Consider the following 26,525-nt stretch of genomic DNA (forward strand, 5'->3'; position numbering starts at 1 on the left):
CCCTGCTCGGCAGGAAGCCTGCTTCTCCCTCTCCCTCTCCCCCCTGCTTGTGTTCCCTCTCTCGCTGTGTCTCTCTCTGTCAAATAAATAAATAAAATCTTAAAAAAAAAAAAAAAAGATTACATGGCAAAGGAGAATCAGGGTTGCAGACAGAATGTAGATTTCACATCTCACTTTTTTTTTAAGATTTATCCATTTGAGAGAGAGCCCATGGGTGTGTGGGGGAGGGGCAGAGGGAGAGGGGGAGAGAGAGAGAATCTTCAACAGACTCCCTGCGGGGCTCGATCCCAGGACCCCTAGATCATGACCTGAGCTGAAACCAAGAGTCTGCTGCTCAACCCACTGAGCCACTGTGGCACCCCATCATCTAACTTTGCAATACTGAGATTATCATGTCTCATCCGGGCAGCCCAATGGCATCACAAGAGTTTTTAAAAAATGGAACAGGGAGGGGCGCCTGAGTGGCTCAGTCGTTAAGCGTCTGCCTTCCGCTCAGGTCATGATTCCAGGGTCCTGAGATGGAGCCCGGCGTCAGGCTCTCTGCTCCGCGGGAAGCCTGCTTCTCCCTCTCCCACTCCCCCTGCTTGTGTTCCCTCTCTCACTGTGTCTCTCTCTGTCAAATAAATAAAATCTTAAAAAAAAAAAAATTAGAAAAAAAAGTAACAGGGAATCCGAGGAGGCAGCGCGAGGACTCGTCTGGATGTTCCTGGCTTTGAAGATAGTCTTAAGCGGGCACAAGCCAAGGAATGGGCAGTCTTTAGGAGCCGGTAAAGCAAGGGAACGGATTCCCTGCTAGGCACCCTACCGACACTTCAAACTTAGAGCCCATTTGAGACCTTCCGGGCTTCTGACCTCCAGAATTGTAAATAATAAATTTGTGTAAGTTTGTGGTAATTGTCATAGCAGCAATAAGAAACCAACACAACCGCTAAAAGCATGCTGGGCCCCAGGTACTGTGCCTCCTTGCCTGACGGCCCGCGGGCTCTGGGGCAGTCTGGGTCTGCATCCCTGCTCCGCTGCTCACCAGCTCCCTACAGCACATGTTGCTTAATGTCTGGGCGCTGTGAGGTAGGGATTGCTGTCCCCATCTACCAACCACCCAAGGCTCGAGAAGCGAAGCAATTCGCCAGTGATCACGGGTTTTGCTCCAGAACCCAGGATGTGGGCCGCGACGCCGCGCGACCCTTTGGGTGGAGCGCAGCTCTTCTCCACCTGTAATGAAAGGGCCGCGAGGCCGCCAGGGGGCAGCAGAGGCCCGACCCCGCCCGCCCGCGGCCCGACTGCGCCTGCGCGGAGCCCGCGGCGGCGGGGGACGGGAAGTGGGCGGGGCCGGCGGGAGCGGCTCGAGGGGCACGGAGTGGCGGAGTAGCAGGTGAGGCCCTGGGGCTCTCGGGGGTGAGGAAGCCCGGGGCATGGGACCGGGGGGCTGACCGCGCTGGAGTGAGGCTCAGGTGGAGACCTGAGGCGTATAGGGAGGAAACGGGGCGCTGAGGAACCGGAGGGTGTGGAAAAGGGGGGCTGGGGAGGCAGGGAGGCCGAGATGGGAAGACCCAAGGGGTTCAGGGGCCGAGTGGGGGGCCGAAGAGCGGAGGGGAGCAATTGAAGACCTGAGGAACCCGAGGCAGAGAATTGAAGGGCCAGGGAGGCAAGGGTGCAGACCTGGGGGGCCAGGGGCCGGCGGGGGTGTGGCCAAGCCGAAGGCCAGGTGGGAACCGAGGGCGGTGAAGCAGAATGGATGCTGAGGGGTGACGTGCCCCCATTTGCCCATGGCCGAGCCCCTGTTCTTAGGAGCATCTGGCCCGGGCCCACTGTCCTGACCCCTACCCCACCAGCCCCTGCACCTTTGCCGGTCCACATCTCTGCCCACGTGCCCTTACCCCATGGCCTGCCCCCATCCGTGGCCCTCCTCCAAGTGATTTAAAGCGAGTGTTTTAGTGAAAGCGAATGCTTGGGCTGCCGCACTTTAAGCCCTAGGTGTGTGAGATAGAAATCTCAGGCAGGGAGGTGATGGACTCCACCACTGGGAGCTGTGTGACCTCAGGCAAGCCTCTTAACCTCTCTGCAGTAGGGAGGGAGAAATGGCACCTGATTGTAGAGATTTTAATGCAGGGCCTAACACATAGCCAGGACTAGTTGATGGTGATGGACTCCTCCCCCACAGCCTTCCACCCAGCGGGACACATGGCCTGAGTGACACATGTCCTCATGGTATTTCCTGGGGCAAGTCCTGTGGGCCGAGCTGTACTCCCACCATGGGAGATAGAATGTAAGGCCAGCACTCTGAGGTCATCTCTAGCACACTTCTGGCCTTTTTTTTTTTTTTAAAGATTTATTTATTTCAGAGAGAGAGAGAGAAACCCCAGCAGACTCCCTGCTGAGCATAGAACCCGGCTTGGATCTCACAACCCCCGAGATCACGACCCCAGCCGAAACCAAGAGTCGGTCGGTCAACCGACTGCGCCACAAGGCGCTTCTCACTCCTGGCCTTTATGCCCATATCTGGCCTATTGTCGCATCTCAGTCTTTTCCTCCTGTAACCAAACTGGAAATGACAAAAGGCATCAGAAGACCTCATGTGAGTCCGGCTTTGCCATTTCCTACCTTTGTGACCCTAGGCGGGTAGCTTACCCTCCCCGAGCCTATTTCTTCATCCGCAATGTGGCCTGACAGCCTGTACTTCTTGGAATTGTTGTGCAAGAGGTAACAAAACAAATACCACTTTGAATACCACTTTGAAAGCTGTAGAGCTCCATACAAGTTCATTTGTAGAATTCCTTTGGGATATTGCCTGCGGCCATCCCTGTGTTTAAAACCTTTCTCCTCCGTTCACTGTTCTCCACAGGCTATCTTAACTTCCTCTTGGAAGGTGCCAGGCCTCAGGCTGCTTATCTCAGCCACACCACCCACTGGCAGGGGCAGAAGGCAGCCCCCGTCTTCCCTCCACCATCACACTGGCCAGACACCATATGCACAGAGGGCCAGGCTAATGCCTGAGAGGACAGGGGTGGGCTTCCTGACTCAGGGAGCATCTAGTGAGAAAGTCAAGCCTGTAGACTTGCACCCAACCACAGCAATGTGAATGTACTTAATGCCACAGACCTGGAGATGGAAAAATGGGCAGAACGATAAATTACGTGTCCCGTGTATTTTGCCCTACCTTTTTTTCCTTAAAGAAAAAAGATACGTGTGTAGGAAAAGCTCTGGAAAATTGACGCCGTATTCTTCCCAGTGGTTACTTATGAACAAATAAGATTCTCCATTTACAGAGAAGTTTTTAAGAAGGAAGGCAACACTGTTGTAATGATGATGCAGTTTCCTTTCTTAAGGATTACTGTTTTTTGCTGTACTCCTGGGTTCTGAAGTCGAGCAGGACTCTCAACAAGTATTTTGTCCCTACCATCTAGAACAAGGCAGTTGGGGTGCCCAGGTGGCTCAGTCGGTTAAGCAGCCAGCTCTGGATTTCGGCTCGGGTCATGATCTCAGTCCTGGGATCTAGCCCTGGGTTGGGCTCTGCACTCAGTGGGGAGACTGCTTGAGGATTCTCTCTCACTCTCTCCCTCTCCCCCTCCACCCGCTCATGCACGCGCTCTCTCTCTCTCTCTCTGAAATAAATAAATGAATCTTTTTTTAAAAATCAAGAAAAAGGCAGTTGTACAAATGTGCGTTAGTTGAGCTTATGAGTCAAAACTGATAAACTAGAAGAAAATAAATATTTTTTCTTTGGGATCTAGCACATGGAAGACAGTGTGCTGGACCCCAGAGGTGTGACAGCTCAGCAGAGCTTGGATCGGGGTGGGGGGGCCCAAAATGGAATGCCACGAGGCAAGGCACAGGAGCACGGAGGTGAGGAGCAGGAACAGGGTGATGGGCGTAGAGATGAAAGAAGAGGCCACAAGAGACTGAATCCCCAGGCTGGTGACCAGTGAGGGGTGGGCGGGTGACTCCCCAGCGGGCGTGAACCCCACCAAGGGACTTTGAACAAGTTGCTTGGTTCTTTTGCTGTTATCCCCCCCCCCCGCCGCCCCCACCTGTCGTGACCCCCACGTGGGGATAATGACAACAGGTTGCCGGGAGGTGGAAAGAGAAGCAGCAGGAAGAGTGCCGTGGGCGCTGGCAGCCGAGGGCCCCTGGCGGGTATTGCCTGGCAGCTGAGGAGCAGTGCAGAGAGGCAGCATTCCGGGAGCCAGGAGGCCCCAGGCCCTGGGCCACGTTTGGCCTGTCTGGTGGAGGCAGGTGACAAGGGGGCTGGCAGCCCAGTGTTCCTCCCCTGCCCACCCCCGGTCCTTGATGACTCACCCAGACTCAACGAGTCCCCCTCGCCAGCACCCCTCAGCACTGCATCCAGCTGGACACCCTGCACCCAGCTCTGCCTCATCTCCCACCACCTTATCCTGCTTTCTAGCCCTGAGATCCTGTCCGCCCCTGGTGGGCCGGCAAGAGCTCAGGATCACGGCACAGTCCCCTGCCCCTCCTGGCACCGGGGCTGTCTTGTGGGGGGGGCCCCTTTTGCCTTGGGAATCCCTCCCTCCTGCCCACTTCCTGCCTTTATCTGTAGGCCCTGGGCTCCTGGGAGCGAGATTGTTTTGCTCCTCTCTGTATGGCCTATATCACAGATTCAGAGTTTGTTGGAAAAAAGAAGGGCAAGGAAGGAACTTACTCTTTTTTTTTTTTTAAGATTTTATTTATTTATTTGAGAGAGAGAGAAAGCACATGAGAGGGGGAGGATCAGAGAGAGAAGCAGACTCCCTGCTGAGCTGGGAGCCGGATGCGGGACTCAATCCTGGGACTCCAGGACCAAGACCTGAGCCAAAGGCAGTCTCTTAAACAAATGAGCCACCTAGGCGCCCTGGAAGGAACTTACTCTTGTCTTTTTCCCCAGCTGGGCCCCAGAGAAGGAAAGCCATGTCCTGGTTCCTCTCCTTGCCCCTCGCCTCAGCCTGCTGATGTAGAAACCAGCCTGTTTGGTCCTCAGCCGGCAGGATGGCTCTGGGCCACCCGCCTGCTAGTAGAGGGCGGCTGGCGCAGGCCCTGAGGATAAGGCAGCCCGCACCCGGGCAGATGCAGGCCAAGCATGCACACAAGCACTGTCACGCCCGCGCCGCCTGCCCTCTCCCTCCCCACCCCTGTGCCCCCCTCCCCCGACCCTACTCAGCAGGCATGTCACAGGCTGCCCTCGGGGCCTGTGCCCAATTCTGGGCACGGGTCAGTGGACACAGGGCAGAGTACCGAGGCAGCAATGCGGAGAGGAGGGTCCCTGACCCCCAGGGAAAGGGGCAGACTTGGGGGGGTGGGGGGAGCTCCAGGCACAGAAAACAGCATTCCCCCCCCCACAAAAAAAAAGAAAACAGCATCCCGAGGAGGTACCCGCATTCCAAAATGCCGAGCAGATGCCACCAGCAAGTGAGGACGCAGGCGAAGGGTCTCGCATTCTGTGCTTTATGCTGGGGGCCAGGGTTTCTCAAGCAGGGCCCTCCTGTGCACTCTGGGGAGGTCGGTGAGCCAGCCCTCCTCTCCTTTAGGTCCCGATCATAGACTGAACATGGGAGCGCGTGCACCGCCGAAGATTTCAGTACCTGTAGAGCATTGTTTCTGGGCTCGGACTGGGCTCAGGACTCGCAGGGAGCCAGGCGGCATTTCCCGACCCCAGGGCGCCGCCGGGTGTTGCTTGAGGGCAGCTCTGCATTATTCTTATTTCTCTCCCCTAAGCAACAGGCCAGAGCTGTTCCCTAGCAGAGGAGGTGGCTTGGCCTCTTTCTCTGCCGAAGGGTGTTGGAGCCTGCTGGGAAATTCACACCATCTTCTTGTTTTTCTCTGGCTTGCTTCTTGGGCAGCCTGCCTCTCCCCAGGTGATCCTTACCACCCCCGGTGAGGCTCCCAGCCTTTTCGGATCTCCCCATTTCACAAAGTCTTACCCTTGTGGTTATGATTCGGTTGTCCAGCCTGCTCTTGTCCTAATTTCTGCTGCTTTATTTTACCCTCTTTATCTTTTTACCTGTTCACCTTTTGTAACCTGGGGCTGCGTTGTATTTACTTCTACTGATAAGTGAGCATGGAGGATAGCAGTGATTTTAAATCTGTCCCCATAACCTTCCCTCATAAGTGCCCTAATTTCTGTATTATTTCTGTGTCTGCTTTAAAAAGTCAACTTTTGACAGGGCCCTGAAAGAGAGATTTTGTGGGTTTGTTGTTGTTTTTCATTTACCCTCCTTGTCACTTGCAAGTCCTTCCCAGATTAGACATTTAACTTTCCCTTTCCCCTTCACCCCATGCTCTTCTTGTGTTTTTTTTTTTTTTCTTTATTCTGCCACAGACTTGTGCTGAGTTAGTGGCTCTGGACAAGGGCAGCCGTGCCCACAGTGTGGGTGCTAGGCCGGCTCTCACCCCTCCTCTCGGAGGCAGGTCCCTTCAGCCTCCAGTTGCCAACCCCTGTCCACTGTCGTCCAGTAACATCTGCAGGCATGAGGAATTCCAGAAGAGTCTCTCCCATGCCTTCTCCCTGCCTGTGCTCATCACAACCGGGAAGGCCTCAGGGAGGGGATGGGCCGTGAAATTGCTCCCCACATTCTCTGCCTGCAACTTGGGATTGGACCCTCGAGTCAAGCTGTTACTGCTCCCAAAGCAAGCTTCCCAGTTGGGTGTTATGGAGGCCCTGGGGGTGCCCCAGCCCTGGGAAGGCTCAGAGAGAACAGGCTCCAGCTGGAGGGGAATGGGCGAGACAAGGGCCTGTGCTCGGCGTTGGTGGCCAGGGGGTGGCACACCTGGGTGTGGGGTAGGAAGTGGGGCCTAGAGAGCGAATGGGGGAGGGTGTATGCTAGAAGAGAGATGCTCTGGGACCATTTGGGTCTGGAGGGCTGAACAGGAGAGGTGGGAGTCCAGGCGGGTTGCGCAGGAGTCTGACGGACAGGCCTCCGCTGGCCCATGAACCCGGGGAGGCAGGGTGAGGGAAGAGGGTGGGCAGGTGGTGTGTGGAGGTCCTGAGCTGGGGGAGAGGAGCTGGAGGCCCACCTCGGGGAGGAGGATGGGGCGGGAGCCAGGTGTGAGTGAGGCTGTCGTGGGAGAAGAGCTGGGTGGGATGGTGATGAGTATGGGCTCCAGAATCCTTCCTCCACTCTCAAACCGCTGCCCCTCTCCCAGCCTCAGTGTTCCCATCTGTGAAATGGGGGCTCATCCTGGCTCCCAGGGTTGTTACGGGCAGTGCACAGGGCCTGGCAGCTAGTAAGCCCTTAGCCTTCCTGAGGCCGGGGGAGGAAGAGCCTGAGAGGTGGGAGCCAGTGCCCAGGGCAGTGGGGTCATTGGCCTGGGCTGTCCCTGGTGGCTCTCCTTCAGCCGGGACTCAGGAGGCCCAGGACTCTTCCTGTTGGAGAGGACACATCACAGGTGTCCCCAACTTTCTTGGCTTCCCCCCCCCCACGCCCTGGGGTGCCCTGCAGCCTCTGGGGTCCCTTCCTACTCCCCCTCTTGTCCACATCCAAAACATCCCAGGACCAGCACCAGCACCATCCAGGCCCTTCTTTTTCTTTCCTTGACAGGCATCCCTTCTCCTCACTAGGCTCACAGACGTGATGGCATCACTTCCTTACCTTCTGGCTGTTGAGGTCCCGGGGTCAGGTTGAACCCCTTTACCTGCTGTGTTTTCCTGCCTCAATGGCCTGGCCCTGGTGTCCCCCCTCCTAACCGCCTTTGTCTACACCAGCCATCCCCTACCGGGAACATGCCTGCCTTCTCTGTCACTTCTCCTTCAGGGCATCCATGTGGCCTCTGATCCCAGCTCTGTCTCCTGCAGCCACTTCTCTTGGGCTTCCGAGTGCCCCCTCTTGGAGCTGTGTCAGGACACTGACCAGGGTTGTTGCTCCCCCTTACTTGGGTCCCCTGAACTCTATGTGAGGCCAGTGGCCCTGCCGTTCTGCCTTGAGGCCCTGGGCTTGGCGTGGCACCTGCTGCATGATGCTTCGAGGTGAAGGAGAGAAAGCAAGGCACCGCACACTCAGCACTGTGGGGTGAGGGCACCGATCCCCATGTGTTTTCTGACCCTCGCATCTCTCCTCAGAGCGAAGACCACCCGGAATCCCAGCAGAGACCTCCCGGGATGCTCTGGGCATGGCCTCTGGAGCCCCCCAGCAGAGCAGCCAGCTGGCGGAGGAGATCCCAGGCTTCCTGGACGCCTTCCTCTGCGACTTCCCAGCGCCGCTGAGCCTAGAGAGCCCTGTGCCATGGAAGCTCCCGGGGACAGTGCTGAGCCAGGAGGAGGTGGAGGGCGAGCTGGCCGAGCTGGTGATGGGCTTCCTGAGCAGCAGGTAGGAGGCGGACCTGCCAGGAGGGGACAGCACGGGCCGGGAGCAAGGGGCTTGGCACGTGCCACCAGCTGAACTTGACTGCAGCTCCCGCTCACCCCACACGCCCTGTCCTGTGCCAGTTATGCTCCCTAATGACATCCCCGTGACAGGACCACATCACTTCCCCAGGGCTGCCGTCACAAAGTAGCCCGGATTGTCTCATAGTTCTGGAGGCCAAAAGTCAGAGATCAGGGTGTTGGCAGGGTCGAGCTCCCTCAAAGGCTGTGGAGAATTGGTTCCAGGCCTTTCTCTCAGCTGCCGGTGTTGCCAGCAGTCCTTGGGGTTCCTTGGCTTGTAGAGGCATCCCTGCAGCCTGGCCTTCTTGTCACATGGCGTCCGCCCTGCGCGTCTGTGTCTTCACGTGGCATTCCCTCCCTGTCTAGGTCTCTTCTCTTGTAAGGACACCAGTCCTATGAGATTGAGGGCCAGTATGACCTCATCTTACACCTGCAAAGACCCTAATTCCACATAAGGTCACATTCTGAGCAGGTTAGGACTTTTCAGCATATCTTTTGGGGGGACACAGTCCAACCCATGACAGGCGCAGTCAATCCTGTTTCTGTCTCATTTCACAAATTGGGAGGCAGAGGCCTCAGGGTGGGGGCAGGGCCAGGCCATGTGCCCCTAGTCAAATGACCCAAGAGGTGATGGTGCTGTCCCCTGTTCCCAGGGCAGGCAGCTGAGGCACAGAGGTGAGACTTGAAGGGAGAAAGCAATAGACAGTAAAGGCTAGCGGCCCATGCAGTGTCTGCGTGAACCTCATCCCTCCCCAGGGGCCAGGCCCACAGTCCCTAGTCACCGTGTCACCCCTAAAGTCGGACCACGCCCCCAGCCTCAGTATCCTGGCATTTTAGTGTCCCCAAGCGTGCTTCCTTTGTGACAGGCCAGCTCGATCCCTGCACACCCCCCCCAAGGGCCTGCTTGCTAGGATCCAACAGAGTTAATGACTCTTACTCACCCCATACAGTGTGGGAGCCCAGGTCACTGAGCGTGAAGGTCGGTGTGAGCTGGCCTGGTCCATCCTGACAGCCCCACGGCCCCACAGAGCTCAGGAGGACATGCCCAGTGACCATGTCCCTTTAGGGTGTGGCATGTGCAGAGGGTGTTACTGGCCTGTTTTGTTCTGTGTTAAGGAAATATTTTATTTTATTTTATTTTATTTTATTTTTTTTTTTTAAGATTTTATTTATTTATTTCACAGAGAGAGACACAGTGAGAGAGGGAACACAAGCAGGGGAAGTGAGAGAGGGAGAAGCAGGCTTCCCACGGAGCAGGGAGCCCGATGTGGGACTCGATCCCAGGACCCCGGGATCACAACCTGAGCCGAAGGCAGACACTTAACGACTGAGCCACCCAGGCGCCCCTCTGCGTTGAGGAAATATTTTAGAGGCAGGTGGCATAAGGCGAGTCGGTGGAACAGAATAGGTCAGAGTTGCTGGATGTGGGGGAGGGGAGGGGAGGGCTCCCAGGGCTCTGCCTACCTCAGGGCCCGGGGCCGCAGGGTCTGTCCCACCGGCAGCCACTGGGCCTCCTGTGGGGGCTTTAGGGGCGGTGGGAGGAATTGCAGGCCCGGGAGGATTGGTGCCTGTCTGCCCCTGCGCGCAAGCCCAGAGCCCGGGGAGAGTGAGAGCACCCAGCATAAAGCCTGCTGTGTTGGAGATGACCTGTCCCCGGGAAGAGAGAGGAAGTGACCTGGGGACGGAGGCAGGAGAGCCCCAGGCTGGTGGCTCAGAGTCAGAAGAGGGCAAGCTGGGCGCCTGGGTGGCTCAGATGGTTAGGCATCTGCCTTCGGCTCAGGTCATGATCCCAGGGTCCTGGGATCGAGTCCTGCCTCAGGCTCCCTGCTCGGAAGGGGGCCTGCTTCTTCCTCTCCCTCTGCTGCTCCCCCTGCTTGTGCTCTTTTCGCTCTCTCTGTCAAATAAATAAATAAAATCTTAAAAAAAAAAAAAAAGAACTTAACTACATCATAGCAATAACAATTAAAAAAAAAAAAAGAAGAGGGCAAGCTATAGGGCCAAGCCTGGGAGGGCCACCAGGGTGAGCAGTCAGTCCACTGGTGGGGGGAGGAGAGGGCAGAGGAGGGACATGCCCAGAGGGGCAGGATCCCAGAAGGTGGGGCTGGTTTTGCTCCATGGAAGTGGAGATGGAAGCAGGTGAGGAGGAGGAGGGTGGCCAAGCAGGAGCAGGTGACCGGCCCTCCTGCCCAGGGAGGGGCCTGAGCTTTAGAAGTCAGGGGCCTGACTAGAGGGGTCTGCTGGGTGCAGGGCCTTGGGCGTGAGAGGGTTTTAGTTATGTTGGAGGGCAGTTGTCTAGGCTACGTGTAGGAGAAAAGCAGGACTTGCTTGAGGTGACGGGGGGGGGGTGCCCATGAGGCCCTGGTGGTAGGCCCTGGGCTCAGGCGTTGAATAGGCACCCCGTTAATTAGCAGGATGGCGGAGCAGGCCTGAGACTATTAGCCATGAGGGAGAGGCCAAGGGTCATGGCCCCCATCAGCCTCCTAACAAATCCATCTTAAAACATCTTTAAAACATAATATTTTAAAGTCGTGTATTTTCTACTCATCTTGATGGATTTGTTTTCAGTTCCTTTTGTTCTTTTCTTGTATTTCTTCCCTGTGCAGACACAGTGTTCATACGTGTGATCACATGTTGTCTACTCTGGGTCTGACTGTCAGGAGCACCCTCACAGACGTTCCTAGCAGCTCCCTGGCCGCTCCTGTCCCTGTCCCTCTGCTTCCCATCCCTGCGGCTCGCGTGTAGGCCCCTGGGCGCACGGGGCCCCAAGCATAGTGGCGCACGGTGTTTTCTCAGATTGTAAATGGTGTCCTCCATGAGACCGTTGGGAAGTCAGATCACCAAGTTCAAGGGTGCAGTGATTTACATCCTGTCTTCCCCCTTGTTGTGAGCGGTTTTGTGTCCCATCTCAGGTCCCCGAGCAAAGCACACCTTATGCTATAATTATTCTTCTGCATTTTCATCTCGGCTGCTATGCTGCAAACTTGAAAACCCCAGAGCAGGTGGAACTAGAGTGTTTCTTGGGTACCTGGGCCTTGCACCCACCTTCTGTTCACTGCAGCATCTTCTAGAGTCTTTAAGAGCCCTGACTGCTGCAGGGCCTGAGTGCCTGGAGGGTGTATGGGGGCTGGGGTGGGGGGGAGCCCCTGGATGGGGAGGGAGGGCACATCCAGGAAGCGAGGCCTATGGCCTGAGGCCAGGCATTGTCTGTGTTCCCCAGGCCGGAAGCTGCTTCCTGGCCCCGGTGACCTTTGCAGGCCTGCAGGAATCCACGGCACCACCTCCCCAGGAGCAAAGAGAACAGTGCCCCTCCTCCCTGCTGTGAAAAAGGAAAACCCAGTGGTTAGCAGGAAATCCCCAAATGGCAGGGGAACTCATTTCTCATGTCTTGGCTGGTTGTTTTTCAAAGGCGGTTCCAGAGGCCTCTCCCCTGAGTCACCCTCTCATTTTAAAAAATCAAAGATTCATCCCTGTAAATTCCTGAGACCATCTATAGACACACCGTGGATGCCCAGCCCCCAAAGGGAAGTGACCCATTTGCCTGGCTGTTGGGAGGTCCTTGCCCTCAGGGAAAAGCCAGGTGTGTCTGCCCAGTGGAGAATCACTGGCTATCCTGGGCGTGGGCCCCCAGCCCTTGAGGACAGACACATTGTCTGGCCTATGAAGGGTTCCCACTGGTGGGGAGGCAGATTCCGGGGTCCGGATCCATCGAGAGGTACAGGGGCAGCAGAGGAATGGACCCCTTATGCGCAGGGGAGCCAGGGAGGGCTTTCCATGGACGTAGTGTGGGAAGGACCGCAGGCCAAACAGCTTAAACACAAAAATGTGTTGTCTCAGAGTTTTGGAGGCTGGAAGTCCAGGATCAGGGTGGATCTGATGTAGGGCTGGTTACTTCTGGTGATTTCTGGCTCATCACCCCAGCTTCTGCCTTCATTTTCACATACAGTTCCCCCTGTGTGCATCTGTGTCTGAATGTCCCCCTTTAAAAAAAAAAAAAGATTTATTTATTTGTCAGAGAGAGAGCGTGCCCGAGTAGGGGGAGGGGCAGAGGGAAAAGCAGACTCCCCGCTGAGCAGGGAGCCCGATGCAGGGCTCGATCCCAGGACCCCGTGATCATGACCAGAGCCGAAGGCAGGCGCTTAGCCAACTGAGTTACCCAGGTGCCCCCTGAATGTCCCCTTTTTATAAGGACACCAGTGTTGGATTAGGGACCCACCCTCCTCCTATACGACCTCACTACAACTAATTGCATCTGTTTCTAAATCAGGTCACATTCTGAGACACTGGCAGCTAGAACTTCAACATACGAATTTTGAGGGACACAATTCAACCCATAAGACTCCTGACACTCTAGAGGGCCCCAGCTGGTATTGGTGGCCAGGAGCTGTCATCAGGCTGGACGTTGGGCAGTGTGTGCGGCCCGGCCACGGGGGCCAGCAGACACATCTTCTCCCCGCCACCAGCCCCCCACCCACGATTGGTGTAGCTCAGGACCTGTCCCATCCAGCTCCCCGAGGCCCAGAGGCCGATCTGCTTGCCGCCGCACGTTGTGGCACGAGCAGTCATCGCCTCCTCCGGGAGGGCCTCCCTGAGCAGAAAGGGGGTCTCCATCTGGAGCGTTCGGGGAGGCACTGGGGTATTAGCTTCTGCCGAGGTGCCAGCCCTGCTTCACTCCTTGTTCCTGTCCCCAGGAGCGCCCCGCCACCACTTGCTTCCTCTCTGGCCCACGAGGCAGTTTCCCGGCTGCTACAGACGGACCTTTCTGAGTTCAGGAAGTTGCCGGGGCAGGAGGAGGAGGAAGAGGAGGAAGATGACGACAAGGAAGAGAAGGCCCCTGTGACCCGTGAGTTCTCTTCCCTCTCTGGCCCGGGGGCTTAGCAGGCGACAGACTCACCCGCCAGATGAGGGACGGGGTGGGGGTGAGGGGGTGGTGCCTTTCCTGGTTTGCTGGTGGAAGGGCGGTCGTGGGCAGCACGTGGCTGAGGGCCACGGAAGGGCAGCGGCCACGCGTGCTCCTGACGGTGCGGCGGGGTCAGGATGCAGAAAGAGCGCCCACTCCAGCAACAGGTCGGCAGGGGGAGCGCAGCCGCCGTCTCCCTGAGCTTCCGAACTGCCCAGGAGATGAATAATGCTTTTCCCGTTCTACATGGGAGGAAGCTGAGGCGGCACCTTGGTCGCCCACTTGCTCTTCTGCCTCAGCTGACACTGCTTCAGGGTGGCGTGGGAGTCAGGAGGGTGACGTGTGCACAGCTCCTGGGGGCGGCTTCAGGGTCCAGCTGGTAGAAAATGCCAGCACTTGGGCCTGTTGCCCGGGCTGATCCAACTCGGGACCCCGTCAGATGGGGGCTCCACGGCGTCTGAGGGCTAGCTTGGGGAGGGGCCGAAGGGGCCTGTGGGTCGGCCTCCTCCTGGGATACTGGTTAGCAGGGCGCACCCCAAGCCACCCGGCACAGCCAGGGCAACCCAGGAATGGGCAGTGAACCCCTTCATAAAAAGTCAGGGCTCTTACTTTGCATATCTTCCTTTCACTTTCCTAATACAGTAGGCTCCCCTCATCCGAGGGGGATACGTTTTAAGACCCCCAGGGGATGCCTGAAACCGCAGATGATACCAAACCCTATATATACTGCATTTTTTCGTATACATGCGTACTTATGATAAACTTTAATTTATAAACTAAGCACAGTAAGAGATTAACAATAACTGATACTAAAATAGAACTGATACTAAAATAACGATATACCGTAATAAAAGTTATATGAAGGTGGTCCTCTCTATCAATATCTTAGTGTACTGTACTCACCCTTTTTCTGGTGATGATGTGAGATGGTAAAATGCCTGCGTGATGTGATAAGATGAAGTGAGGTGAGTGACGCAGGCGTTACGGTGTAGCGTTGGGCTGCTGTTGACCTTCTGACAATACAAACGGGATGACCCCGTTTCCAGACCGCAGTTGACCGCCTTGTGCCCGAAACCCCGGAAAGCGAAATCTTGGATCTGGGGGGACTACTGTATAATTTGTTGATTTGGTCCCTTTATATTTTGCATATGATTACTTCTATCTTGTCCCATATTTGTTATCTATGTTCCTTTAAGCTTAGCACGAGAGCGAGCGGTGAGGGCAAAGCAAGGAACGGGGTGGGGGGGAGCTGGGAGACAAACCCACGCGGCCCCTCGCTTCAGCACATGCTGAGTTCTCGTCCGTGTCCCCGGCCTTTTCCGTGGCTCCCTGCCCACATTCCATTCCAGCACGGCCTCGCATTCCTGCCTGGGAGGTGCGGGAGACAGTGGCCCACAGTGACAGGCAGCCATTGTCCTCCGCAGAGCCCCACAAAGGGAGCGCGCCGCCCGAGTCCCGGCGGGAAACCAGCGCCACCTGCTGGCGGGAAGGCCCTGGGCGGTGGCTGACGCCCGCCGAGCCCTGCCCCAGGGGGCGCCTGCAGGCCAGGGAAGGGGGGAGGAAATCACAGCCTGCCCCCGCCTGCCATGCAGGCCTGGGCTCGCAGCCTTGATCAGCTGTCCCTGTCACTGGAGCAGAACATAGTAAAGTCTATCATCTCGAAGCCCTTCTTGCAAAATTGGCTTCCCAGCAGGTGATAAAAGCACCACTGCTCAAGGACAGAGATATGACTAAGACCTCTCTGTGGCTGGGTCATGGGGAAACACCAGCTGGCCCCTCTCCAGTAGGCTGGACCTGTGGGCGCCAGGGTGAGGCCCTCAGCCTGGAAAGCAGGCGTCTCCTGCCGGCGGCATCAGGAGTCAGTGAGCGGCCGATTCTCCCGTTGCTTATCCATTGCTTATCATTGTCAGTGGTAATTGCCTTTGCTCAAGCCGAAATTCAAGTTCAAACGTGTTGACGGAAATGGTAGCACAACCTAAGGCAAGAGAGTACGCGGCACCCTGTGCCTCCCTGGGCGTCTCAGGCCTAATAAAAGCAGAGCCCAGGGCGCCTGGGTGGCTCAGTCGGCTAAGCATCTGCCTTCAGCTCAGGTCGTGATCCTGGGGTCCTGGGATCGAGCCCTGAATCAGGCTCCTTGCTCGGCAGGGAGCCCGCTTCTCCCTCTGCCTGCTGTGCCCCCTGCTTGTGCTCGCTCTCTCTCTCTCTCTCTGACAAATAAATAAATAAAATCTTAAAAAAAAAAAAAAAAGCAGAGCCCAGAGGGAGAGGGAAGGAGCCCAGCGGCCCAGATGGTCTTCTGAGCACAGCCGTCTACAGCGGAGAGGAGGCTAGGGAGGCAGCGCTGTGCCGTCCAGCTGAATGAGGGGTCTCTGACTTGTTGGCGGGGGATGCACTGGGCCAAGCTTGTGTGGACCTGTCTTCCCGGAGCTGAGCCTTCCTGTACCCACAGCCCCTCAGGCCAGCCCAGCTGGTCTCCCACTTCTTCCCACAGAGACAGACAGGGAGGGAGAGAGAGCGTTCCAGGTGGGAGCCGCAGTGCCTCTTAGGAAGCAGCTAATGGTCACTTCCAGTCGATTCTGTTTATTAGGAGCAGGTCCCTAAGGCCCATGCTCAAGGGGAGGGAACTGGGCTCCCAATCAGGCATCAAAGAATAATGGACATATTTTGAAACCATCACCTGGGGCTAACAGTTGTGATGGAAAATTGAGAAAACACCAAAAAAGTATTCTTAAGAAAAAACATCGCCCGCGGAGCCCCACCTGCAGACACCCGCTGCTGACATTTTGATTGTATGCTTTTCCTGCCTTTAATTTTCTGGTCCAAGCAGTTGAAGGCCTTTTCAGGTCCTCATGATCAAACTGTGCGTGGGATTTTCTGTTCTCCTTTTTTAGTGACATTTTTTCCTTAATGTTTTTTCCTTAATATTGTGACATAGCATTTTACATGCTCACGCACTCTTTAGAAGTCCGTTTTTGTTTCACCCTTTAATTTTTTTCCGTTAAACTTTGAGATAACTCGGGCGCCTGGGTGGCTCAGTTGGTTAAGCCACTGCCTTCAGCTCAGGTCATGATCCTGGAGTCCCGGGATCGAGTCCCGCATCGGGCTCCCTGCTCAGTGGGGAGCCTGCTTCGCCCTCTGACCCTCCCTCCTCTCATGCTCTCTCTATCTCATTCTCTCTCTCAAATAAATAAATAAAATCTTAAAAAAAAAAAAAAAAAAAAAACAAACTTTGAGATAACTGTAGGCTCTCATGCTGTTGCAAGAAATAACACAGAGGAATTCTATGTATCCTTTACCCAGTTCCCCCAACGGTAATGTCTTAAAAAACTATAGTAAACTATCACGACCAGGATCTTGACATAGTCAAGATATAGAACAGTTTCATCCTACAAGGATCCCTCATGTTATCCTTTGTGGTCACCCTAATGCCCCATGCTCCTGTCCCTAACCCTGACAACTGTTAATCTTCTCTATTTCTATAATTCTGTCATTTCAAGAATGCCTAGAAATGGGATCATAGAGTATGTAACTTTCGGGGATAGGCTTTTTTCACTCCGCATCACTCTAGGGAGATTCATCTGGGTTTCTGTAACGCACCAGGAGCTCACTTGCTCCTTCCTTCCTTCCTTCCTTCCTTCCTTCCTTCCTTCCTTCCTTCCTTCCTTCCGCGAGTAGTATTCCGTGGCATGATATACCGAAGTTTACCCGCTCGCAGGTTGAAAAACATCTGGGCCATTTCCAGTTTTTGCCTATTACAGGTGAAGCTGCTGTGAACCCTGGGGCACGCAGGGTTTTGTGCGCGTGCCATCTTAATTTCTCTGGGATAAATGCCCGGGGTGCACTTGCTGGGCAGTGTGGCGGTTGCGTGTTTAGTTGTGAAAATCATGTTTAATAGCAGCTTAATTCTTCATCAAGAGAATAGACCATAATTTACTCTGTCACTGGATACCGATTGCTTCTAATTAATGTGCAATTATAAATGATTTTATACTTTGTCCTGAAATTATCTTTGAGTTTCTGGCTCTTTCCTTGGGGGTGGGCTCCCATGAGTGGAGTTGCTCACTGTGGGATGGGAGGCTCCTTCCTGTGCATATTGCCCAAGCAGACATCACTCGGTGCCCATGACACAGGCTGTCACGCATAGTTTACCGGGCTGGGGGGCTCAGAATGCCCCCGGGGCTGATGGGTTGGTGGGGCCTGTGCAGGCTTTTGGGGGCGCTGTTGGAGAGCTGCAGGGGCCCCGGGGAAGGGGGGCAGGCAGCTTGAGTGGAGCCCTGCTGCTTCCCTAACAGTTCTCTGTCATGCGCATCAGTGCTGGATGCCAAGGGCCTGGCGCGGAGTTTCTTTAACCGGCTCTGGGAAGTATGCAGCCAGTGGCAGAAGCAGGTGCCCTTGACCACCTGGCTTCCTCAGCGGCAGTGGCTGGTCTCCATGCACGCCATCCGGAACACCCGCCGCAAGATGGAGGACCGGCACGTGTGCCTTCCCACCTTCAACCAGCTCTTCGGCCTGTCCGTGAGTGCTCCACCTGCAGTGCTCCTCCTCCCGGGCCCCAGTCAGAACAGCCACGGAGGCCTTGTGAAGGGCGTGGGTGGGGGCCACCCGGGCTTCCGAGCAGAGCTGCCAGCCAGAGCCGAGGCGGGAGTGATGCCCGTAGTTGTGCTCTGAAGGGGGCGAGGCCAAGCACATCACAGGGAGGCTCAGAGGACCAAGCCATCGACCCAGCACTTCTGGGCCACTTTGCTTTCCCAGCTGAGGGACTGAGGAAAGGGAATGATCTGCCTGAGCCTGTTAGAAGGGGAGGCCCCAGGAGTCACGTTCGCCCCAGACTCACAGTTGCTGAGTCCTGCTTTGTCTCAGGCACCAGGAGCCACCTGGTATCTTCCCTCACTTTATACTCCAGCAACTCGTAACAGAAGGTGAACCGAGGCTCTGGAGGCTTGTCCTTTCCTTTTCCAAGTCTTGCCGCTCCTAAGTGCTTGAGTCAGGATGACCTACCTGATGGCCAAGGCCGTGCTGATTCTCCCAGACCTACCCCAGTCCGCGCCTGGGCTCCAGCCCCAGACGAGAGCCTCCGGCTAGGTGACAGCGTGGGTCAGGGCCAGGTCGGTGTGACTCCCGCTGCACTCCCCTCCAGGACCCCGTGGACCGAGCCTACTTCGCCGTGTTTGATGGTCACGGAGGGGTGGATGCCGCACGGTATGCCGCTGTGCACGTGCACACCAACGTTGCCCGCCGGCCCGAGCTGCCCACAGACCCCGCCGGAGCCCTCAGAGAAGCCTTCCGGCGCACCGATGAGATGTTTCTCTGGAAAGCCAAGCGAGAGGTGAGAACCGGTGAATGGGCCTTGCGTGCAGTGTGTGGGCCAACAGCCGTCACATCAGAGAGGCCCGGCCCCGGCCGAGGGAGAGAAATCAGAGCACTTGGTGGTGTCAGAAGGTCCCCACTAAACTCTGCTGGCCATCATGTGACTTCATTCTTACGGTACAGGGAGGCTGGTTTTTCATTTGAATAAAGGAGCGTGAAGCTTCTCTGGCCCTGCAGCAGCATGGACCTGCCCCACTCTGGTGGGGGTGCAGGCTTCCCAGGGAAGGCAGCCTGTTGTAAAATGCGCCAAGGATTCTGTTTTGCTCAGATATGGCAAGATGACAGGCACAGAAGCCACCTTGAAAGGGGAGTGTGATTACTTCCAGTGCCTGAGAGGAGGCCCCAGGGTCGGTGCGGAGGCAGAGGGAGGAAGCACCGTGCGGCGGGGCCTTCAGGTGGCCTCACACCGAGGCCTGGGCGAGGCAGGGTGAGGCGGGGCAGGCACGTCAGGGCAAGTGGAGGATTGGATAGTTTGAATAACCTGGTTGGGCTCTGGGCTACCGGGGCTGCCCCCAGCCATCCAGGCCAGGGGAAAGAGCCTGGCGGGAGAGAGAGAGGATGTGGCTGAGGACACGGGTTCAGACCAGATCGCTCATGCAAGAAGTTTGTGCGCCCGGGGGGAGACATTTGCTATCTTTAGGGACCAGCCGTCCTGGGAGGGGCATTCTCTCCACCATTAGCAAGTACCCCAGTTTGTCAGAGCATCCGAAAATAGGGGTGCCCGACTGGCTCCAACGGAAGTGCATGGGACTCTTGATCTCGGGGTTGTGAGTTTGAGCCCCATGTTGTGTGTAGAGATTACTTAAAAATTTTTAAAATCTTTAAAAAAATATTTTTTTAAAAAGAAGAAAATATTGAAAATAAAACCCATGATTAATACACGGCCCCCTCTCCCCTTGCTCACCCGGGCAGGGTCTTGGCAGGCTGCTGGTGCCTGCTGGGCATGTTCTTTCCTTGGGAATAGTAGCCATGTAGGGATCGGGCACTTGTTTCTGAAAGAACGCATCCAACCCCTCCTCTGTGAACTTCCCACCCACTGAACCTTACCTGCAGAACTTCCGTGGGGCCCTCCCAGCAGCCCTGCCAGGTAGCTACTAAAATTGTGTCCATTTTAGACATCGGGAAACTGAGGCCCAGAGCGCTTAACGGACCTGCCCCAGTTGACATGGCTCATCGGGAGACCTGGAAGGGGGTACAGTGTCATCAGACACTCTGAGCACAGACCCCAGCGGAAATCAGCAAAGCCAGACCTTGCATCTTAACGGAAAACCGTATAGCATCTAGAACTGTCACATGGGAGCCCGGTGAAAAACTGACATGCCTCAGCCCCCGGGCCGCCTCCCAGAGTAACAGTTCTCTGAAGCAGGTGTTCAAATTAGGTTACTATTATTTTAAGCTAGCTTTATTAACATATAATTGACACATAACAGATTACATGTATTACAAGCATACAATGTATAGTTGGTTCAATAACATGTAAAGTGTGCAGTTGGATAGGTTTTGACATTTGTCTACAGCTGTGTAACCCTCACCACAGTAACGGACATATCCGCCATCCTTCGTTACCCCACCCTCCTGCCCACGTGCTCCCCGGACACGCACTCGTCCGCTTTCCGACGTTACAGATGATAGAGCTCGTGCTTTCTAGAGTTGTGTGCAGACGGGACCCCACGGGCTGTGCTCTCCTGTCATGCAGCGGAACCCTCAGGAGACCCCTGGTGCGCGCTTGTGTATGCTTCAGCAGTCCGTTCCTTTTACCTGGCTGAGCCCTGTTCCAGGAGTCGGTCAGCCTGGACGGGCGTCCCTCTTTCCCTGCAGCGGCTGCAGAGCGGCACCACGGGGGTGTGCGCGCTCATCGCGGGAAAGACCCTGCACATCGCCTGGCTCGGGGACTCCCAGGTCATCCTGGTGCAGCAGGGACAGGTGGTGAAGCTGATGGAACCTCACAGACCTGAGCGACAGGTAAGGGCCCCCTCCCTCTGTGCCTGGGACATCCCCAGCCCCCATCACACTGCAGCGTGCAGGATAGCGGATGGTCAGGTGGGCAACGAAGTAAGAGGAGCCCTGGACCACCTTCCTAGGGAGCTCCTGGTGTTCCTCCAGAGGGAGGGCCCCTGTGACTCGAGTGGCTGGGGTTGGGGGCGAGGGGTCCCCTGAAGGTTGGGGTGTTAGCCATTACGGACTGAGGCCGAGCATCTTCTCAACCACTGAAGATCATTTACATTGCCTTTCTGGAGAGCCCTTCCTTCTTGTCCTTGGCTCATTGGTCTCCTGCTATTGTCCTTATCAATTTGTAGGTCAGCTCCTTGTCTGCAGGGCGATTTGCAAATAGCCCGCCGCTTTGTCTATGTTTATGGGCTTTTGCCTTGTAGACACTTTGGTTTTTAGGTAACTAAGTGGAGCTGTCGTTTCGTGGTTTCTGGATTTGGAAAGCACTGCAGGGAGTGTCGGCAGTGATCACCACAACAGCGGGAGGGACAGCATTCCTTGGCCTCACCTCCTACATAAGCTCTCCCCATCGTACAAAGGAGAGGACTGAGGCTCAGAGAGGTCAAGTAACTAGCCCAGAGCACACAGCTGAGAAATGGCAGCTGTCCTGGGTCCCTCCACCGTCACTGCACCACCAGGCCATTTGGCATCTGCTCCCTGGTGGATCGTCCTACCCCAGGACTAGATGTGAGCCTCTAGGTTCCTGCCCGCCCGCGTCCCCGCAAGCTTGCTGTCCCACGCCACCTTTGTGGCCCAGCAAGGACTTTTCCGGGCAGCCTTTCCCGGAGCCCTGCCATGTGGCACCATGGCAAAGAGCACAGCCAGCCAGCCTGCATATCTACCTGCCTCTTCCCAGACCCTTCTGAGTTTCTCTCTCCCCTCCACCTGCGCATTCCTTCCTCCTCCTTCCCTGCCCACATTCACCATCCTTTTTGCCTTTTTTCTGGCACTGCTCAACACCACGGTGGCTTCTCAGGCCCAGAGGGAGCCGTGCAGACAGGTCAGGGCTCCTGCAAACCTTCCAAGTCCCACTGCCGCCACCTCTGCAGGGAACCGCGTGGGTGGCCCAGCCTTTGGTACGGTGTCCCCCCTTCCTCCCGCCCTGCAGCGGGTCTGTATGTGCACAGAGACCGTCTCTAGGTGGAAGGGCCCACATCCGTGGTCCCAGAGAGAGGGGACTGGCCTATCCAGCAGACACTGTCCCGTGGGGCATGGGAAGCTCCCAGCTGAGGAAGCTGGTACCCTGGGGCCCAACATGGCAGTGCTGCTTTCACTTCTGGGAGGAGGGGGAGCAGGGGGACTTTGAGAAAGGACAGGGCCTGGTTGAGGTTTCATCCAGGCCTGCCAGGTGGCCACACACAGCACAGGCTTGCTCTCGCCCCAGCGGCTTGCAAGGAGGGGACAGTATCCCAGAGTGAAAGGTGAGGCAGCGGGGGTTCGGTGGCCACAGCTGGTCTGGCTGTGTCTGCACCGTAGCTGAGGTGGCCCTTCCTGCATTCGGAGGAGGATGTGCAGCTTCTTCATGGTTTCTCGCCGTTCTCCTAATGCCTCCTCTGGGTGTCGTTCCCGGGCTGTGGTCACAGCTCGGTGTCGGAAATCAATGCATCTCCGCTCGCGCAGCCTCGCCAGGCACCCTGCCCCAGCCCCCACTCTGGCTGTCCCCCACAGGACGAGAAGGAGCGCATCGAGGCGCTGGGCGGCTTCGTGTCTCACATGGACTGCTGGAGAGTCAACGGGACCCTGGCCGTGTCCAGAGCCATCGGTAAGGAGGCAAGGGGCGGGAGACCAAGGCCTCTTGTCTGCGGCCTGACAGTCACCCAGCTGTTGGGGACAGCAGCGTCCTGTGCTGCTGATAAAGCACCTGTGGTCTGTGGGGCTGTGTAATCAGACTGTGAAGGACCTCTGGCGAATTTAGATAGCCCACGTGCAAACACCTCAGAGACTTCCATCTCGCACGAATAATCCCAGTTGAAGTTGTATGCGATTATCTCCTCATTAAAACAGTTCCCCAGAAAAAACCTACTAGGAGACCCTTGGATAGCTACTATCTGTGCTGGAAGGTCATTTTCAAATATTCCATAAATGAAGATTATCGATTATCCTCCCCCCATTCATGCTCATTCTTTTCTCCATCTAAAAAAAAAAAAAGGAAGACTCCTATTCTTCCACAATCCTATTTTGTCAGCATCCTGCTGCTGCTGGGCCTCAGGCTGGGGCTCGGCAGCCACACCTCTCCCCCCAGGTACTTAGACACCACTCTGTTCCTGCTGAGCCCCAATGTGGCATCTGTCCCTCCTAGCCTCCCGGCACACGCCGGCCTTAGAGCCCTTCTCCCTGCTGCCGCCACTGCCGTGGGTCTCTGGACACACTGCAGTGGGGAGGTGGCGGGGGGGGGGGCTCTCCAAGCAGAGACTCCTTCCACAGAGGGGGACACCCCGGGCACGTCCGTGTGCGGCAAGGTATGAGGAGGGGGTGGTGGGTTCCAGTTGCACTTTGAAAGTAAAGTCAACAGGACTGGCTAGCGGATTGGATGTGGGGTCCCACAGAGAGGGTCCTGAGGGGAAGGGAACCTGCAGACCTGAGCATAAGGAAGGAAAAGTGAGGTCCTCCGCCTCAGCTATCCCCCCTTTCCGACTCCGGGCCCCGCTCCACTGGCAGTGAAGAGGCTGTTTGTTGAGCTGACCTCTGGCCTGGCTGGGCCCTAACTCGGCCCTCTGGGACACCAGAATAAGTCGGCCACGGCGCCATCTCTTGTTTTCTTCATAGCCCTTAGCACTGCATGAAATTACCAAATTTCACCGGTGAGCATGGGTGCCAGAGCGGGGTGGCCGTGGTGAGGCCCGGGCCCGGCGGGTGGCCCTCAGCAACAGGCAGCCCAGCCCTCTGACGTGAGGCCTTTCTCTCCCGCGCGCAGGGGACGTGTTCCAGAAGCCCTACGTGTCGGGGGAGGCGGACTCGGCCTCTCGGGAGCTGACGGGCTCCGAGGACTACCTGCTGCTGGCCTGTGATGGCTTCTTCGACGTCGTCCCCCACCAGGAGGTCGCTGGCCTTGTCCAGGGCCACCTGGTCAGGCAGCAGGGCAGCGGGCTGCAGGTGGCTGAGGAGCTGGTGGCTGCAGCCCGGGAGCGGGGCTCCCACGACAACATCACGGTCATGGTGGTCTTCCTCAGGGACCCCCGAGACCTACTGAAGGGCGGGGCCCAGGGGGCAGGGGATGTGCCCTCTGGCCTCTCAGAGCCAGAGACCAATACTCCACAGAGAAGCTAGGAGGTGCAGGCCCCCTGCCCCCACCCCAGGCCCCTCCCCCTCGGATGCCTTAGGACCAGACCAGCGGCGGCGGCGGCGGTGGGCGGGCGGGTGTCCCCCTCACAGTGTTTTCCCAGGGCCCCGAGTCCCCTGTGCTGCTTGAATCAGTCCATCCTGGTGGCTGCGGAACTGCACTGGGGGGGAGGGGGGGTTATTTATGCCCTGCTCCTGCAGGCAGTGAGATGGCCCGGATCTCCAAAGGAGGCCTAGGGAGGAGACCTCACCAAAGAGATGACCTGGGAAGTGGATTAGCTCTTCTCCAGGCTCCGCTGGGTAGGGGGCAGGACCAGAGGCCACAGGCGCAGGCCGCAGCCGGACCAAAGACGCTGGGCATGCGCCTGGGGCAGCAGGGCACTGCATGTGAGACCCTGGACAGACCCAGGGGCCATGGACATCTCCAGGTGTGTCCTGGGTGTCCGGCCCAGGTTTCTCATTGGCTCCTCACTGGCCACGGCTGGGAGGACTCGTCTGTACAGATGCGCCTGGCTGGTCCTGGCCTGCCAGCCGGCTTCCCAGAGTGGGGAAGGAGGGAGCACCAGGGATCTGGTCTGCGGTGGGTGCTCGGCGGCCCCCAGCCTCCCTGGTCCCCTCCCAGCCCGCACACACCCAGGGAGGGGAAGGTCAGAATGATGACACGTGTGTCTTTTGTTTGTGGTCTTTTTTTTTTTTTCCCCAGGGAAGTCTAACTCAGAAGCAGTATTTCAGGTTTTTGTCTTTGTTTTGTCAGTGCCAAGTTGACCTGTTGTGTCATATAACTTAAGCAGAGCTTAGCGTTTATTTTATTCTTAGAAAACTTAAGTATTGATTTTTTTTTTAGAAGAAACTTCTTTTGCAGTATTACTGAATTTTTTTTTTCTCTAAATCAGGACTGAAACAAAAACTTTTCCAGGTGGTGTTAATAAGCCATTCAAGTGCCTTAAACAGCTTTAGGTAAGGCTAGAACCGCCGGGCCTGGACGGATTCTAACAGGCATGTTTCCATTTTTACAGAAGCAGGATTTATTTTGTTATAGTGGCATGATTTGGGCTAGAATTCTTCCCGGATGAGTTCTTTCCGCATCTTGTGATTCCATTCGCTGCTGACAGCAGAGCAGCCCCGAAGAACATAGGCTGTGCTGTGCGGCCTGGGCCAGACTGCGGGGCTCCGGGAGATCAGGGTGACCTCGGCCCCACCAGCCTCCCTCCACGCCTGGGCCCTACTGCTCATGTCTCTGGCTGGTGCCCAGGCTGAGGGACTGAGCTCCATGAAGCGGGCTCCTCGTTTGACTGGAATGTCCTAGAATGTCTTGTGTTAGTAACCAAATTGGTTTCATTGGGAAACATGCTTAGAGGCCCCGGCAAGTCCGGGGGCAGCCTGGGGCCGTTGGGCTCTGTTTGGAGCCTATCCCGCCCACCTGCCCCACAGCCCCCAAAACCCCTCCTCCTGTCTCCCGCCTGCCACGGCTGCACCCTCTGCCATCTTGCTCTGCCCACAGCCTGACCACATGGGGGAGAGCTCTACATTCCCTAGCATGCTCTGGGCAGGTGAGGCTCAGGAGCCACGAAACTTGGGTGACTCGGGCTGCTCACATCCAGTGAGGCAAATATGGCGTGGGTGTCCAGTTGGAAGTGACAGGGCTGGGTGAAGAGTCCAGGCAGAGGTCAAGGGCCCAGAGAGAGGGGTCTCTGGTGGGAGGACCCAGGCCTACAGATCTGGGAACGGCAGTGGGTGGCTTAGCTGAGGCTTCTGGAGAATGTCGCTGGGAGGTGGGCAGCAGGGGGAAGCTTGGCACCAGGTCCCCCAGGCTGGGAGGTCTTATGAAGGTACTCAGAATCCACCCGCAGTGGCCAGGCCCCAGCAAGGAGAGTGCAGGGAGGACCCTGATCCCAGTGCACGGAGGGGAGCCTAGGCGCCCCCCCGGACCCTGCAGCAAGAAGGGAGGGAGGCAGTGGGAGATGCCCCCCGCAGGCTTAGCCTTTACTGCTCACTCCCACAGCAGGGATGAGGGAGCCCACATGATGCGGCCGATGCCATGCCCCAAGGCTCAAGATGGAAGGCATCTTAAACATGGTCACTGCAATTCAGAGGTTTGGTGGGAGCCAACAGTGACCTAGAATTGTCCCACTTAATCTGAAGGCCCCGCTGCTTTCTGGGGGTCTGAAGCCCCCTCCTCGGCCCTTCCCAGCGCAGGGCTGGTCAGAGGCAGCATGTGGGCCTGCCCTTCACCAGCGGCCTGGCTGCCCCCGGGCATGACCTTAGCAGAGGGCAGAAGTGTGGACTTCTGTTGTCCTCCTTTCTTTGCCAGTCGGATCCTGTGATTGCCACCAAGAGTGGGGCTTCACACGTGGAGCCTGGCTCTCTCTGTGTGGTGGTCTGATTCGCGCCCTGGCTCGAGGCTCCATAAGGAGATCTCTCCAGGCTTGTCCCAGTGACCACCCCCCTCTGGCAGAGGCTTCTGCTGTCTGGTGCGGCTCATCCTTGCCTGGGGGCTGAGGGAACCCTTCTTCCTCCTGCACAGACGCCAGCTCTGTGCAAGCACCTAGGCATAGAGGCCTCTTCCCTCTTGACTGGGGCTGGACTGGGAGCCACCGGACGTCTTCAGCCTCTGAAAGCCCTGGCCCCTCTCCTCTCTGGGCC

General features: G+C 56.7%; 1 protein-coding gene across 1 annotated transcript; it reads left to right on the top strand.

The window, feature by feature from the left end:
* The first annotated feature begins 1,330 nt into the window (after positions 1 to 1,330).
* On the top strand, positions 1,331 to 23,914 carry PPM1F (protein phosphatase, Mg2+/Mn2+ dependent 1F). Its single transcript, XM_032397630.1, has 8 exons — positions 1,331 to 1,372; positions 8,048 to 8,294; positions 13,039 to 13,190; positions 17,560 to 17,762; positions 18,385 to 18,573; positions 20,433 to 20,576; positions 22,272 to 22,365; positions 23,518 to 23,914. The coding sequence occupies exons 2-8, from the start codon at positions 8,098 to 8,100 to the stop codon at positions 23,868 to 23,870; spliced, it is 1,332 nt and encodes a 443-aa protein (XP_032253521.1). The 5' UTR covers positions 1,331 to 1,372; positions 8,048 to 8,097; the 3' UTR covers positions 23,871 to 23,914.
* The last annotated feature ends 2,611 nt before the right edge of the window (positions 23,915 to 26,525 follow it).

The sequence above is a fragment of the Phoca vitulina genome, unplaced genomic scaffold (assembly GCF_004348235.1).
Source record: "Phoca vitulina isolate PV1807 unplaced genomic scaffold, GSC_HSeal_1.0 scaffold100, whole genome shotgun sequence".
Classification (NCBI taxonomy): Eukaryota; Metazoa; Chordata; class Mammalia; order Carnivora; family Phocidae; genus Phoca; species Phoca vitulina.